Source organism: Piliocolobus tephrosceles, chromosome 2 (assembly GCF_002776525.5).
Source record: "Piliocolobus tephrosceles isolate RC106 chromosome 2, ASM277652v3, whole genome shotgun sequence".
NCBI classification, from domain to species: Eukaryota; Metazoa; Chordata; class Mammalia; order Primates; family Cercopithecidae; genus Piliocolobus; species Piliocolobus tephrosceles.
The window spans coordinates 119989937-120007305 of NC_045435.1; the positions used below are offsets into that span (position 1 = coordinate 119989937).

Here is a 17369-nt window from a genome sequence, read left to right on the forward strand (position 1 = left end):
TGAACACGTACATTGAAGTCTCTAAGACTGTCAAGCAGAAATGTGATGGAGAGAAATACTGAGCAGGTGGCTGAAGTTCAGGTGGAAGAGATCCTAGATATTGACACAGGCAATAAGTGGATGGTGGGGACCTACAGTAGAGGCAACTTTGCTGAATCATAAGAGCAGAATCATATTCTGGAAGCAGCACTGAAGAGCAAATCGAAAAATTTTCTCTCTCCTGGTGTGTGAAAGGAAGTGGAAAGGAGCTAGGTCTTATGGGAAGTGCTTTGGTGAAGACTGTGTCTAAGTAAAGGTGGCTTTCAGTTGATGTAAACCTTTGAGTGAAACATTTTTGGGAAAGGTTTAAAGCATAAGATACATAAATGACTATTTAATAGAAACTCCATGGAATGGCAGTAGGGGCTTGGGAGGAACGACAATTAGTACAGAATTGCAAAGTTTCAGTAGCTAATTGGGTTGACAGTGAGAACGTCTGAAAGATGACTTGTGGGAGAAGTTTGGGTTCAGTGTGACAGATGAAGGCATTGGTGGGAGTTCGGAGGTATTTGTGAATGCCAGGGAGGCTGATAATGACAGCATAGTCTGACCCCAGTGGCTTAGATAATATGTCTATGTGGTAAATGCACTAAGATTTCCTGCCCCCCCCCCCCCGATAGCACCTCTTCAATACCTACTGGTGGGGGAGTCAGCACATTAATAAGTCATAGGCTTTAGTATATAAGTTCCTAACGTTTGTATATACAAACATATACAGATATCATCTTTCTATCTATATGTATATATAGATATGCATGTATTATATATGTGTATGTACATGTGTGTATATGTGTATATGTGTGTTTGTGTAAGTATGTGTATCCTTGGTTCAACCCTACCTCCAACCCTTTCCCAAATGGATAAAAATCAGACCTATGAGGAAATTCTATTTGTCTAAAAATAGCAGCTAGCAGTTTGTTCACTGAAATATTTTTCTGCAATTTGAATTACTTGAAATAAATATGGCTATGTTCATAGAGCAGAACAATATTAATCATAATAATAAAAGCAAATTATATAATTTCCTGAATAATGGGTTCATTTTGCTTGGGCATATCTATCCATTCCATCCAGGGTAGCCTATAACCACACTGATCATGTTTCAATTCAGATGTATCATTAAAGTAATCATACTGGATAATTTGGTTATGAAAAATGAGATTAGATTATCTATAACTTGTATAACATTAGCAGTTTAAAAATAAAAGTGTGGTTCATAGAAAAATTGATTATTTCAATCTTGTTTTCTTTTCTGCTATGTTTGTTACATAGCATCTGAGCAGTTACTTTGAAGAATGTGAAAAATAACTGCCCCTTTGAAGCAGAACCACTAGATTCACCGGGAATAATTAGGCCTACATTTTCAGATGACTGCAGTTGGTACAGCCATAGCTATAGAGGCAGCCATTGTTCTCATATTCTCACGTACAAATTGAACAATTGAGCATGCAAATTGCAAATTGAAAACTAGGCCTGAATTGACAGTATCTCTATAAATGCATACCATCCTTCATTCTCGTTTGTGTGCTTTAAATGTTGGTTTTAATAAGATCAAGGCAAGCATGTTCAATTGGCAAGTGCATTTTATTTCCTAAAATATTAAAATGCCCAAATTTTAAGTGATGATATATTTGAAATATCTAGCAGTGAATCTTATTTATTCAATTTTTTTTTGACTAATATTTAGGAAAGTCAGGGATCACAAATAACACTTTTGAAGAATAAGTCTGTGATGCCTACACATGTAGTTCTCTAAATTGGGCAAGTAAAATAATATGGTTTCTATAGTAATGTAAGCAGAATAGATTAGTCACAATTCAGTTTAGATTCAGCTTACACAAATATTAGACTGTGTGTCTCAGAAAGAGCAGAAATAGAAAAGATGTATTAAACCTTTACAAAATTTGAACACTAGCACTTTCCTAAAATCATTACATGATGACATGTTTAAAAGACAATTTATGTTTTCAAAAATTGGTTTATGTATATTTTTAAAATTTATTTTCTTTTTAATGATTTCTATTAGATTAATTAAAAGGTACACATATGCTTTAATGATGATCTCCTATTAATTTTATTCTTTAAAAATAAATTTTTGTTCAAAATGCACCAAAGCTACAGCTTTCTTATGCTTTTGTTAGTAACTTAAACTTTCACTGAATAAGATAATATACACCTGACAAATAGTGTCTATTTTATCAATACAGTTTTCTGCTGGAAAAGTGAAATTAAAATTACTGAAGGAACAGATTCAAGGTAAATAATTTATCACCATGTTATTAAATGCTAAAGACATTCCTTTCTTTTACATTTGAGTTACAAATAAAGTTAAAGTTTTAGAATTGTACGTGCAGTATAAAGATTCTAAACCCCCAAATCATGACACGTTGATTTTCAACATAAATTTTATTCGGATATTTTGGGGAGCTTTTGTGTCAAAAAAGTAAACTTAATACATGATTGTAATAATAGTATTTTTCAAAAGTGAGGACTTTTACAACACTGTTCCTTAAATTTTATTGATGTAATGTTTTAATAAGGAAGATAATTTAGCAGAGTAAATTATAAATTAAAATTTCACTCTAGAAAATTTTTAAAAATAGAAAAATTGCTTTATATTTTAATAGATTGTTTAATAATAGCAAAACCAAAAATATAATTTTAATTTATAATAATTTTCAAGGAAATAAGATGTTTTTCTGGAGGATAGTAAACACATTTAATGTTGCATGATTAATATAATTTGACAGAAAAAATTTAGAAATATATCTATTATATATTTATATATATATGTATTATGAATATGTATAATTATAAACGTTTAGAATTTGTTCTATGTGGGCTTCAGTTAGATCCAGAGATGAGAAGTGTGCATAGTTTCATTAATTTATCAATTGGAAAATTTAACATTACATTTTTAAATAATTGGAGTAACATTGTTTTTTTTCTTGCAGAGTCAGTGAAACCAAGAGTTAATTATAAAAGGGCAAATTCTTCAGAACGTGAAAAACCAAAGATAAATGGGAAAGTTTGTGGACAGTGTGAAAACAAAGCTGCTCTACTAGTATGTACACTATATGGTATTTATATACATATACTGTGTAGTAGGTATATTAAGCAGTTAGAATTTTCACATGGCCTCATACACCTCTCCCAACTTAACTTGCTTGGTAGTCATATACTTTTTCTTCATTACTGTTATTGTGGGTTGAGCATGCATGCTGCTGGGGACAGCCAACACCTGTACTTATTCTCTGAATTTCATCCTCTCATTGTCGTTTAAAGACATCACCTTAGACCTTGTCCCAGCTCCTCTGAATCATACCTATTAGCACACAAACATGCTGCAGTATCTCCCATCCAAAAGCAAAACCAAACCAAAATTTTAAATTTTAAATTTAAAAAAAGCAAACAAAAAAAAAATTCTTTTTGATCTCCAAGTCTGCACCCCATTATTGTAAAACTCTTCTGAAGAGTTGTCTATACTTGCTGTCATCATATTGTATCCTCCCATTGTCTATTTTTTTTAATATTGAGGCATAATTTACTATGAAATGGATGGACTTCAATGTACAGTCAGATGCCTTTTGATTAATGTGTCCACCTCTATCAAGACGTAGAAGATTACCTTTATCCCGGAAAGTTCTCATGTGCCTTTTCCAATCAATCCCCAACACCAAGGCCACTACTGTCCTTATTTTTAACACTATAGATTTGGTGATATCTGTTCTTGAACTTTATGTAAATGGAATGGTATAGTATATATTTTTGGCTTCTTTTGCTCCACATGGTGATTCATCCATGTTAAATTTATCGATAATGTGTTCATTTGTATTATGGAACAGTATTCCATTGTACAGTTATAACACAGTTTGTTTATCCATGCGTATATTGAATGACATTTGGGTTGTTTCAGTATTTTTGCTATTATATTTAAGGCTGCTATGGACATTTGTGTATGTCTTTTTTTTCTTTTCTCACAAGTGACATATATTCTTCTCTCTCTCTCTTTTTTTTTTTTTTTTTTTGAGAGGGAGTCTGGCTCTGTCGCCCAGGCTTGAGTGTAGTGGCACAATCTCGGCTCAATGCAAGCTCCACCTCCCCAGTTCAAGCAATTCTCCTTCCTCAGCCTCCCAAGTAGCTGGAATTACAGGCACGTACCACCACGCCCAGCTAATTTTTTGTGTTTTTAGTAGAAATGGGGTTTCACCGTGTTAGTCAGGATGGTCTCAATTTCCTGACCTCATGATCCACCCACCTTGGCCTCCCAAAGTGCTGGGATTACAGGTGTGAGCGACCAGCGACCGGCCTATATTCTTCTCTTAAAAGCTATAAAGTGAAGCCTGGGCATGGTGGCTCACGCCTGTAATCCCAGCTCTTTGGGAGGCCGAGGTGGGCGGATCACGAGGTCAGGAGATCAAGACCGTCCTGGCTAACACGGTGAAACTCCGTCTCTATTAAAAACACAAAATATTAGCCAGGCATGGTGGCGGGCCCCTGTAGTCCCAGCTACTCAGGAGGCTGGGACAGGAGAATGGCGTGAACCCGGGAGGCAGAGCTTGTGGTGAGCCGAGATCATACCACTGCACTCCAGCTTGGGGAACAGAGTGAAACTCTGTCTCAAAAAAAAAAAAAAAAAAAAAAAAAAAAAAAAAAAAAAAAAAAAAAAACATTAAAGTGAAAGTGAAAGTGAAATGAAAAAGTTACAGAAAATTATGACTTCTGACTGCTCTTTAACTTCTCATTGGTACCAATTTCATGAACATTTACAAAATTATGGTGAAATACATATAACATAAAATGTATCAACTTAGCTATTTGAAGTATACAGTTTAGTAGCATTAAGTATATTAACATTGTTATGCTACCATCACCAGCGTTCATTCACATAACTGTTTTCATCTTGCAAAACTGAAACTCTATATCCATTAAACAATCATTTCCCCATCCCTATTCCCCCCAGTCCCTAGTAAATAGTATTTTACTTTCTGTCTCTGAGATTTTGACTACTCTACCTCGTATAAGTAAAATCATACACTATTTGCTGGCTTATTTCACCTAGCATAATATCCTCAAGGCTTATTCATATTGTGGAATGACAGGATTTCTTTGTTTTGTAAGGCTGAATAATATTCCTTTGTATGGATGTGCCACATTTTGCTTAATTGTTAATCCATTGGTGGACACTTGGGTTGCTTCCCCCTTTTGGCTATTGTGAGTCATGCTGCAATGAACATAAGTGTACAAATACCTCTTTAAGACCTTGCTTTCAGTTCTTTTGGGTATACACCCAGAACTGGAATTACTGGATTCCCATTCTCTCTTGAATTCTCTCCATTCAGTCTTGGGTCCCCACTACTATCCAGGAACTGTTTGTCAAGGTCAACCAGTGACTTCCTCATTCTCATATACAATGGTCAATTCTCAGTTCTTAATGTATTAGGAATATTTTATAGTACAGTATCCCTCTCCTTATCGATGATTTTCTTCAGTTGGCTCCCTCTGGGACACTATGATTTCTTGATTTCATTTGACATTGATATCGGTTTCTTCTCTGTCTTCTTTGCCAGTTTTCTGTACTGACCTCTTAATGTTGGAATGCCACAGGGCTCTAATCTTGTCCATCTACACTTACTCTTTTTTTTTTTTTTTTTTTTGGTTTACTTTATTTTATTTTTTTTATTATACTTTAAGTTCTAGGGTACATGTGCATAACGTGCAGGTTTGTTACATATGTATACATGTGCCATGTTGGTGTGCTGCACCCATCAACTCGTCAGCACCCATCAATTCATCATTTATATCAGGTATAACTCCCCAATGCAATCCCTCCCCTCTCCCCCCTCCCCGTGACAGACCCCATTGTGTGATGTTCCCCTTCCCGAGTCCAAGTGAGCTCATTGTTCAGTTCCCACCTATGAGTGAGAACATGCGGTGTTTGGTTTTCTCTTCTTGTGATAGTTTGCTAAGAATGATGGTTTCCAGCTGCATCCATTACTCTTTAGCAGTATCAACCACTCTCTTGGCTCTAAAGACCCTATCTATATTGATCATCCCTGAATTTACCCATTCACCTTATACCTCTCCCCTGAAATTTTGGCTCAGTCTACCTACTCAGCACCTTTATATGAATGTCTAATAGGCATCACTATTTTAATGTGTTCAAAATTGAGCCTTTAATTTTTTTCCAATAAATAGTCTTCCCTCACAGTTTCCTCATATCAATAAATATCAACTCAAATGTTACCTACACTGATAGCCCTTTATAAAATAGTAAAAGCTAATTTACACTCTCTAGTTTTGTGAAGCTATTTCTTTTGTCTATGTAATATTGATCATCATTTAATATATATTTGTTTATTTTCTACTTATCTGCAATGTAAACTTCATGAGGGTAGAAGTTTAGTTTTGCTCACTGCTGTGTGCCTATCACCTAGAATTATGCCTGCAGTGTGGTAGGCACTCAACAAATTTTTAATGAGTGAATTATTTAAAACTATTTCATAATATAGACATTCTCTTAATTTAGACATATATTCTTTTTTTCATTATTATTATATTTTAAGTTCTAGGGTACATGTGCATGACGTGCAGGTTTGTTACATATGTATACTTGTGCCATGTTGGTGTGCTGCACCCATCAACTCGTCATTTACATCAAGTATAACTCCCAATGCAATCCCTCCTCCCTCCCCCCTCCCCATGATAGGCCCCGGTGTGTGATGTTCCCCTTCCCAAGTCCAAGTGATCTCATTGTTCAGTTCCCACCTATGAGTGAGAACACGTGGTGTTTGGTTTTCTGTTCTTGTGATAGTTTGCTAAGAATGATGGTTTCCAGCTGCATCCATGTCCCTACAAAGGACACAAATTCATCCTTTTTTATGGCTGTATAGTATTCCATGGTGTATATGTGCCACATTTTCTTAATCCAGTCTGTCACTGATGGACATTTGGGTTGATTCCAAGTCTTTGCTGTTGTGAATAGTGCTGCAATAAACATACGTGTGCATGTGTCATTATAGCAGCATGATTTATAATCCTTTGGGTATATACCCAGTAATGGGATGGCTGGGTCATATGGTACTTCTAGTTCTTCTAGTTCTAGATCCTTGAGGAATGGCCATACTGTTTTCCATAATGGTTGAACTAGTTTACAATCCTACCAACAGTGTAAAAGTGTTCCTATTTCTCTCATCCTCTCCAGCACCTGTTGTTTCCTGACTTTTTCATAATTACCATTCTAACTGGTGTGAGATGGTATCTCATTGTGGTTTTGATTTGCATTTCTCTGATGGCCAGTGATGATGAGCATTTTTTCATGTGTCTGTTGGCTATATGAATGTCTTCTTTTGAGAAATGTCTGTTCATATCCTTTGCCCACTTTTTGATGGGGTTGTTTGTTTTTTTCTTGTAAATTTGTTTGAGTTCTTTGTAGGTTCTGGATATTAGCCCTTTGTCAGATGAGTAGATTGCAAAAATTTTCTCCCATTCTGTAGGTTGCCTGTTCACTCTGATGGTAGTTTCTTTTGCTGTGCAGAAGCTCTTCAGTTTAATTCGATCCCATTTGTCAATTTTGGCTTTTGTTGCCGTTGCTTTTGGTGTTTTAGACATGAAGTCCTTGCCCATGCCTATGTCCTGAATGGTATTCCCTAGGTTTTCTTCTAGGGTTTTTATGGTATTTGGTCTAACATTTAAGTCTCTAATCCATCTTGAATTAATTTTCCTATAAGGAGTAAGGAAAGGATCCAGTTTCAGCTTTCTACTTATGGCTAGCCAATTTTCCCAGCACCATTTATTAAATAGGGAATCCTTTCCCCATTTCTTATTTTTCTCAGGTTTGTCAAAGATCAGATGGCTGTAGATGTGTGGTATTATTTCTGAGGACTCTGTTCTGTTCCATTGGTCTATATCTCTGTTTTGGTACCAGTACCATGCTGTTTTGGTTACTGTAGCCTTGTAGTATAGTTTGAAGTCAGGTAGCGTGATGCCTCCAGCTTTGTTCTTTTGACTTAGGATTGTCTTGGCAATGCGGGCTCTTTTTTGGTTCCATATGAACTTTAAAGCAGTTTTTTCCAATTCTGTGAAGAAACTCATTGGTAGCTTGATGGGGATGGCATTGAATCTATAAATTACCTTGGGCAGCATGGCCATTTTCACGATATTGATTCTTCCTCTCCATGAGCATGGTATGCAGTTATCACTGAAGGTACTGCAGCATCATTTGCAATTTTAAATATAACACATAGGTAAAAAGCAGTTTCCTCTTCAAAGAATTTAATGATTATATATACTAATATTTGTATATTATGTTATAGTTTTAGAGAACTTAGCCATAATCATTTCTGACTTAAATCTATATTGTTAGGTTTATTTAATGGCAGTTTTAACTGGACTCTGAGTTAGAATGCTGCACATCTAATAAAGAGCTAATAACAATATTAAATGTAAAACCCTAGCTCTTGGTAGTAGAATATTCTTCTTATTATATTATTTTGTTATTTGATATTATGTTCGACAATAAGGAATCTTAAAAAATTATTACTGTCCAGAAATTTGTAAAAATTATAAACAAATGGTAATATGTCTTAAGTTAAAAGTATGGAAGCCAGAAGGTGCTTACAGGTTGAATTAAATTGTTGGGATCTGCTCCTAATGATCTGAAAAGGAATTATACAGGAGCTAGGAGTCGGTATTTTTTATGACTCCTACTCTGCGGTAAGTACTTGAGCCATGGAACTTGAAAGGTATGACACAAGTAGATAGAACTTGACCTGAAAATAAAGGATCTGTTTTTCAAGAAGGTAGGAAAAGTAAGAAGAAGGATGTCCCAGACAAGATAAGCAGCATGTGCCTTGGCTGGAAAGCACATGAGAGTGACATCATATGCAGTGATTAAACAGCTGATTTACCTGAAAAACACTGTGTGGACAAGCCAGAATTTAGAATAAAGAATTTAAACAGTCTTTTAAAAGATTTTAAGAAATAATGTTATTTTATTTGAATAAAAATAATATCCCATATTAGTTGTCAACACATAATAATAAGCTATTATTCAAGTTAAAAATTCAAGTTAGGCAGATTTAATGAAATAGACCATGGTACTGTTAAACTCTGATGTTATCTTTTGTGCTTAGCATCTGTCATTGCATATGGTTATGCTGACTGGATAATTAGAGTGAATATATATATTTGAAGGCCACATACGTGTGTATGTGGATATATATAAAGGAGATATATGTGTGTGTGTGTGTGTGTGTGTGTGTGTGTGTGTATTTCCCTGGCCTTCACCAGGGAAAATTGTGTATGGGAGATAGGAGTTAAGGGCTTGTGTTTTGGGAGTTTGAAACTCAACTTTACCTGTTATTAGCTATGTGATCTTCAGCAAATTACTTAATCCCTCTTTGTCTCTGTTTCCTCATTTGTGAAATAGCTTACTAGGGATAATAGTTCTCTGTACCTCAAAGTTATTACATGTAATGAGTTAATACGTGTAAAATATTTAGCATTGTGTCCAGCACATAGATGGAAGATAATAAACAGTGTACTTTTGTTTTTGGCAAAATTTTTAATGACCTATCCATTTACATATATTGATGGCAAAGACGAAGCCCAAAAGTTCCAATTTTCTTGTATATTAATTTGGCAAATGTGAATAACTTAATTAAACTCAAATGGATTCTGACGCTTAGCATAACTGATCATCAGATTAACAAGATATTTTTTTTTTTTTTTTTTTGAGACCGAGTCTCGCTCTGTCACCCAGGCTGGAGTGCTGTGGCCGGATCTCAGCTCACTGCAAGCTCCGCCTCCCAGGTTCACGCCATTCTCCTGCCTCAGCCTCCCAGGTAGCTGGGACTACAGGCGCCGCCACCTCGCCCGGCTAGTTTTTTGTATTTTTTAGTAGAGACGGGGTTTCACCGTGTTAGCCAGGATGGTCTCGATCTCCTGACCTCGTGATCCGCCCGTCTCGGCCTCCCAAAGTGCTGGGATTACAGGCTTGAGCCACCGCGCCCGGCCAACAAGATATTTGTTAAAACTGCAGTTGGATATTCCATCATTGAGGAAGCATCTGTGGTGGAAAGTAGTCCTTATTTACATTTTTAGCATGTTTCTGCCAGTTGTCCAAACTGCCTAAAAAGATTTTCCAATTGGAGGTCATTTTAACTCAATTTTAATCCAAATATCCTTGTATAACAAAATACATAAGCTTACTCTGCAAGTCCAGCATTGATCTTCCAGTCTACAAATATTTGTTTGGCTACTTTTACTAAAAGTATGTTGTTAACAGATACTTGGCTTAGAATTATATGCTAAAACTCATTTTCAGTTTTCTGCATTATAGTGTAAAAACAGTGCCAAATGTTTAGGGGAAATTCACTTAAAATTAGCAAGTTATATTAAATAAACATTATGCAGTGTATATTTTGAAATACATATTAATATAATGATATAACCATGTATTTATATAAAATTATCATTTTAAAGTTTATTTTACATTTAAAATATGGATTTAGGATAATGTTTTTATCATTTCTCCAGAAGAATGAAGCTCATGAAACAAGAATGGAAAGAGGGGACTAGTTTCTATGCTAGGGATAGTGTTTGTTTTTCTTCAGATTAAGTAAAAAGTCCATCCTGTTTTAGCTAATCACACCTGAAAAATACACATTTGGATTTTGATACATACCAGACCATGCATTCATTTTAAATAATGAATTTTATTTTATTGTGGATTTTTTCAAGGTTTTTCAATACAAATGGTCCCTGACTTACCATTTTTGACTTACAATTTTTTGACTTTATGATGTGTAAAAACAGTATGTATTCAGTAGAAACCATACTTCAAAGTTTAAATTCTGGTATTTTCCCAGGCTAGTGATATGTGATAAAATACTATGCTAGGAAGTTCCTAGTCAGCCATGTGATCATGAAGGTTAAAAAAAAACACAAGATATTCAACAATTTATTATAAAATAGGTTTGTGTTAGATGATTTTGCCCAAACGTAAGCTAATGTAAGTGTTTTGAGCACATTTAAGGTTAGCCAGGCTAAGCTATGATGCTTAGTAGGTTAGTTGTACTAAATACGTTTTCAACTTATAATGTTTTCAATTTATGATGGGTTTATTCGGCAGTAGCCATATTGTAAGTTGAAGAGTATCTGTAACTGATTACTATTTTAGTTTATTGTAAATGATTAATTTAATGACTAGTAATGTGTGTTGCGGTTAAGGGCTTAAGCTTTGAGCCACATGGTAGGATTGAATTCCTGTCCCCACTATTAGCTTTTATGACTCTGGACAAATTCTTCATCATTATATTCCTTTGTTATTTCTTCTTCATTATGGAGATACAATGATGATTGTAAATTTATAGAGTTGTTGTGAGGATTAAATGAGATACAACGTATCATATCACTGCTTTGTTAAAATTTATTATTTTTATTTTTATAGATTTAGTTGGTACAAGTGAAGTTTTGTTACCTGGAGGTATTGCATAGTGATGAAGTCTGGGCTTTTAGTACCCACCATCTGAATGGGAACATTGTAGCCACTATGTAATTTTTCAGTCCTTACCCCTCTCCCACCGTTGCAATATACGGAGTCTCCGATGTCTATTTTTCTACTCTGTATGTCCATGTGTTTAGTTAACACCTGTTGTTTAGCTCTCCCACTTACAAGTAAGATCATGCAGTATTTGACTTCCTGTTTATAAGTGATTTCACTTAGGATAGTGGCCTCCATCTCGTTCCTTTCATGTTACTGCAAAAGACATAAAATCATTCTTTTTCATAGTGGAGTAGTATTCCATGGTATGTATCTTACATTTTCTTTATCCAATCAATTGACGAGTCTTCAGAGAAGCTGTTAGGGTTTTCTAGTCATAAGATAACATCATTAGCAAACAGAAGTAATTTGACTTCCTTTTTTTTTTTTCCAATTGAGATGCTTTTTTTTTTTTTTTTTTTTTTTTTTTTTAAATCAGAGTCTCGCTCTGTTGCCCAGGCTGGAGTGCAGTGGCATGATCTCGGCTCACTGCAAGCTCCGCCTCCTGGGTTCACGCCATTCTCCTGCCTCAGCGTCCTGAGTAGCTGGAACTACAGTAGTCCGCCAACACGCCTGGCTAATTGTTTTTTTTTTTTTTTTTTTTTTTTAGTAGAGATGGGAGTTTCACCATGTTAGCCAGGATGGTCTGGATCTGCTGACCTCGTGATTCACGCGCCTCAGCCTCCCAAAGTGCTAGAATTACAGGCCTGAGCCACCGCGCCCAGCCTGGATGCCTTTTATTTCTTTCTTTTGCCTGATTGTTCTGGCTAGGAATTCCAGTACTATGTTGAATAGAAGTGGTAAAAGTAGGCATCCTTGTCTTTTTGTAGTTGTTAGGGGGAATGTTTGAGACATTTCCCAGTTCAGTAAGATGTTGGCTGGGGTTTGTTGTCTTATGACCTTTATTATTTTGTGAATGTTTCTTCTGTGCCTAGTTCTTTGAGGGTTTTTATCATGGAGTGATGCTGAATGTTATCAGATACTTTTTCTGCATCTACTGAGATATCATGTAGTTTTGGTTTTAATTCTGTTTATGTGGTGAATCACATTTATTGGTTTGCATATGTTGAGACATCCCCCATCCCCTGGCTAAGACCCACTTGATTATGGAGTAGTATCTTTCTGATGTGTTGTTGGATTCAATTTGCTAGTATTTGTTTTGAGAACTTTTGTATCTATGTTTATTAATGGTATTGACCTCTAAACTTTATTGTGTCCTTGCCTAGCTTTGGTATCAGGGTTACACTGGCTTCTTAGAATGAGTAGGTAGTATTTCCTCTTTGATTTTTTTGAAATAGTTTCAGTATATTAGTATCAATTTTTCTTTTTATGGCTGGTAGAATTTGCTGTGAATCTGTCTGATCTTGGCTTTTTTTGTTGTTGTTGTTCTTGGGAAAAGTTTTATGACTGATACAACTTCACTACTCATATTGGTCTGTTCAGAATTTCTGTTTTTTCCTGTTTCAGTCTTGAGAGGCTATGCGTTTCCAGGAATTTATCCATTTTCTATATGTTTTCTAGTTCATGTGTGGAGATGTTCATAGTCGTCTCTGATGATCTTTTGTATTTCTATGGTATCAGTTGTAATGCCACCTTTATCATGTCTCATTGTGCGTATTTGAATCCTTTCTCATTTTTCTTAATCTAGCTAGTGGTCCACCAATTTCATTAATTTTTTCAAAGACCCAATTTTTTCTTTTGTTGATTTTTTAAATTTTTTGGCTCAATTTTATTTATTTCTTCTCTGAGCTTTGTTATTTCTCTTTTTCTGCTAGCTTTAGGTTTGGTTTGCTCTTTTTTTTAATTTTTTTATTTTTTATTTTTTATTTGTTGTTGTTGTTGTTGTTGTTATTGTTGTTGTTCCTTGGGGTGTAATGTTAGGTTGTTGACTTGAGATCTTTCTATCTTTTTGATGTAGGCATTTGATGCTATATAGCCCGCCACCCATTAGCTGGCTGTGATAAAGGGGCTGGACTGATCCCGGGTCCCCAGCTGAACACTGGTGTGTCAGCGATGGCTGTGTTGTGGGCCAGCCACCAGGAACGGCAGAACATTCTCTAATGGAAAGGCCAGCAGACAGTTTTGGAGCAACTGACAGGCATGGGGTGCTTGATCTGAATGCACCAGGTCATGCATTAGTAGTGGCAGAGCATGAGAACACCCAGCCTCCACTCTTGCTCCCCGGCCCTGCAGACAGGAATGGCACCAGTGGTCTCTGGGCAGGACTCAGACCCTTGGGGTATGGGCTCCAAGAATGGCACCTTAGTGCAGCTGCTCAGCACTTGGAAGCCTATGGGATGTCACGTGAGTTCTAGCCATTCCTCTGTGTGATATCCAGACACCTCCCTACGCTAGTGTGGAGGCCTATGGGGCTCCCAGATCTCTCCATACTTAGGATTGCATAGGTCCATAGCAGGAATGGGAAAGCATTGGAAACCCTTCACTTACTCCTTCCCTGGGTCCAGATCCCAGTGACCCCAAGCAGGAAGCCCTGTTTCTCTTTTCTTCACCCTTGGTGTCTCCCATCATCTCTCTGCTGAATTCCAGTGTTCTCTCGCAGGCAGTCTATTTGAAATGTGAATATCTACTTGATACTTTGGCTCCTGTCTACAGAAAGACACACCCCAGGTACATTTAATCAACCATCTTGAACCTGGCATCCAATTTCCATTTCCTTTTCTCTTTCAGTTTTACTTGGCACCATCATAGGTACAAAGTATTTTACATTATTTAACTTGTCCAACAATTTTTAAATTACATTTTTAAACATCATAATTTGGAAGTTAAATATAAACTTGCCCATAATCATTTTATCAGTTATTAACATCACAGACATGGTAACGTAGTTCCATCCAGTATTTTTTTCTTATACAGTATTTTTCAGTATTTTTTTTTTCCTTTGGAGATGCTTGTAAGAAAAGTTTTAAAGCCATATTTTGAGAACCACCAGTAAAGGAGTACCTTCCAGGGAAGTGTATAGGGATTTTGGAGGGCAAAGAGTATGCGTATCATTTGAAAGTAATTATGTCATGTAAATCCGTACAGAAAGATAAAATAACTCATAAAAATGAAGGATTATTCACCCAGAGATAATACTGTTTAGTTTTTACCATGTCAAGAAGTTTGACCTGAGGCAACTGGTTGTTTTATAATTTATTCAGAAACTATGCATACATCCATGCATCTAAAATATACATCTAAAACCTACATTAAAACTACTACATTTATTTTGTTATAAGAATAATTAGTGTTTTCAAATTAGTTTTCTTCAAAGAGTTAAGTCTTAACTGGGACAACTAGTCACTTAACTAGTCCTAAGCCTGGGACAGGCTTCTCAATTCTGATGATATAGGTATTTAATTAGAGAAATAAATATTTAAAACATGGCATCTTTATGCAAACACTTTCTAAAAAATCATATTCTCAATTCTGATGATATAGGTATTTAATTAGAGAAATAAATATTTAAAACATGGCATCTTTATGCAAACACTTTCTAAAAATCATACTCTTTTATAAGATTATGTAATTTTTAAAAAAAATATCTTTTTAGGTATGCCTTGAATGTGGAGAAGATTATTGTTCAGGATGCTTTGCTAAAATTCACCAGAAAGGGGCACTAAAGCTCCACAGAACAACTCTTTTGCAGGTATGGCTTTCTAAAATGATTTATATGTAGTGTGTTTATAAAATGTTTCCACATAAAGACGTTTAAAATGTGTTTAGTTATGTAGAACTCAGGATGATTTACGCTAGTTTCTAAAATTCTATTATATACAGACAATCCTGAGGTATATCTTAAAATTGTTTTATTGAACACTAATCTAGACTCTATTTTACCATTTAAACTGTTTTAATGTAGTTGCAGAAACAGCTTAGAGTCTTCAGATTATGTATTCTGACTGTGAACTTGACACTTAAAAATTAGACAATATTTTTATCGTGTTTTTAAATGAATGCATAGGTTATTTTAAGTATTATTTGTATGGTTTTTAGATATAAATCTCTTATGTTTTCAAGTTTATTTAAAAATTAGTTCTTATTTACCTTGCCCATTATTATTTAGGAAAACTTATCTCTCAAGTTTCTATTTTTTCTTCTGTACATATAAGGACCTTTTGTTTATCCTTATATGATCATTGATTTTGGAAATGCCTAAACTCAAACTCTGTCAAGTGGCTTTAAGATTCTAATACTTAAACTACAAATAGGGTTAGATATAGACATGACATTACACTAGTTACAGTTAATGATGCATTGCCTTGTCATAGATTTTATTCATTTTATAGTAATTTATTCAACAAATATTTATTGAGTACTTTCTAGAAGTCAGGGTGTGTGCTAGGCAGTGACTTTACAGAGATGAATAATGGTAGGATCCTACTCTTAATTAATTAAGGGTTTTAATATTATCTGTAGGAAAGGAATGGAGATAATCAGATCTGTGTTTAGAAAGATTACTGGTGAATTTCAATCTTTAAGTTTCTCTCAACATACTGATAAATATCAGTAGCCATCAAGGGTGCTGATGACCCAAATAATGATAACCACAGAACATAAAACATACCTAACTAATATTCACCAAAGTCAGTGACTTTTGAGTGACCACTCAATGTTTAGAGCTTCTGGGCAGAAAGGATGAAGGGGAAAAAAAAACAAAACAAAAGCCAACCTGATACTTGCCTCTCTCATGGTATTACAATCAGATAGTCACAAGAAATGAAAATTAATTGATATAGAAGTGAGTCTAATTGTTAATATATGAATAATATCAAATTTAACTAAAGGCATTCTACTTTGAAGATAAATACTGTACTATCATTACCACAGAGAGTTCATATTAGGAATTTTTCATTCAATGGTTTATTCAGCACATTTTCTGAGTTATCACTCAGTGACTTTAAGCCCTATGCTAGCTGATATAAGAGATATAAAGAAGAATGAGACATGGCTCCTTTCCTTCAGTATCTGAGCTTCAAGATTTATCCAAGTTGGATTTTCTTCTTCTTGCTCTCTCTCCCTCCCTGTCCTCTCCTCTCCCTCCCACGTAATTTCAAAGGATAGACTTTGCCATGATATGGCTTATTGTGATCCAGATGCAGATATGACACAAGTAAAATCATAATTACTAAAAGCAACATGACATACAATATGCTTTCTAAACATTGAGCATTATTTTGTTTTATGCTAATGTTTTTAAAGTGTATGTATCCTGTATCTTAACAGAAGAAAGTGATCATTGCAGGTTGGAAATTTATCAAATTCCAAAGGTAGATTGGATTAAATTAGTGAGAAAGTATCTACCAAATATACACTTCATTATATATATACACACACATGTATATATAATGTATATATAATACATACAGTGTATGTATAATGTATCTATATATAATATATACAATGTATATATAATGTTTACTTTTTTTGTACAAATTCTTTCAGTTTACATAGTTCTTTTGCACAAAACATTTATGGCAATCTACATACTCCTTCTGCTCCCTTTCCATCTTTATTGAGCCGTAATTGACAAGAAAAAATGTGTACAGTTAAGGTGCATAATTTGATATTTTGACATATGTGTGTATATATATATATATATACACATTTTGAAATAATCTCCAAATTCAACATAATGAATGTTTCTATCATTTCACATTACATCACCCTTTCTTTCTTTTCTTTTCTTTTCTTTCTTTCTTCCTCTTTCTTTCTTTTTCTTTTCTTTCTTTTCTTTCTTCTTTCTTTCTTTCTTTCTTTCTTTCTTTCTTTCTTTCTTTCTTTC

At 34.9% G+C, this 17369-nt stretch overlaps 1 protein-coding gene across 1 annotated transcript in view; it reads left to right on the plus strand.

Annotated features, from left to right (window-relative positions):
• The window catches only part of ZBBX (zinc finger B-box domain containing), a 141367-nt gene that overhangs the window by 18269 nt on the left and 105729 nt on the right, over positions 1-17369 (plus strand). The window contains exons 7-9 of the mRNA XM_023213527.1: positions 2247-2295; positions 2994-3103; positions 15138-15233. Of these exons, the coding sequence (XP_023069295.1) occupies positions 2247-2295; positions 2994-3103; positions 15138-15233 (255 nt within the window). The remainder of the gene's footprint in view (positions 1-2246; positions 2296-2993; positions 3104-15137; positions 15234-17369) is intronic.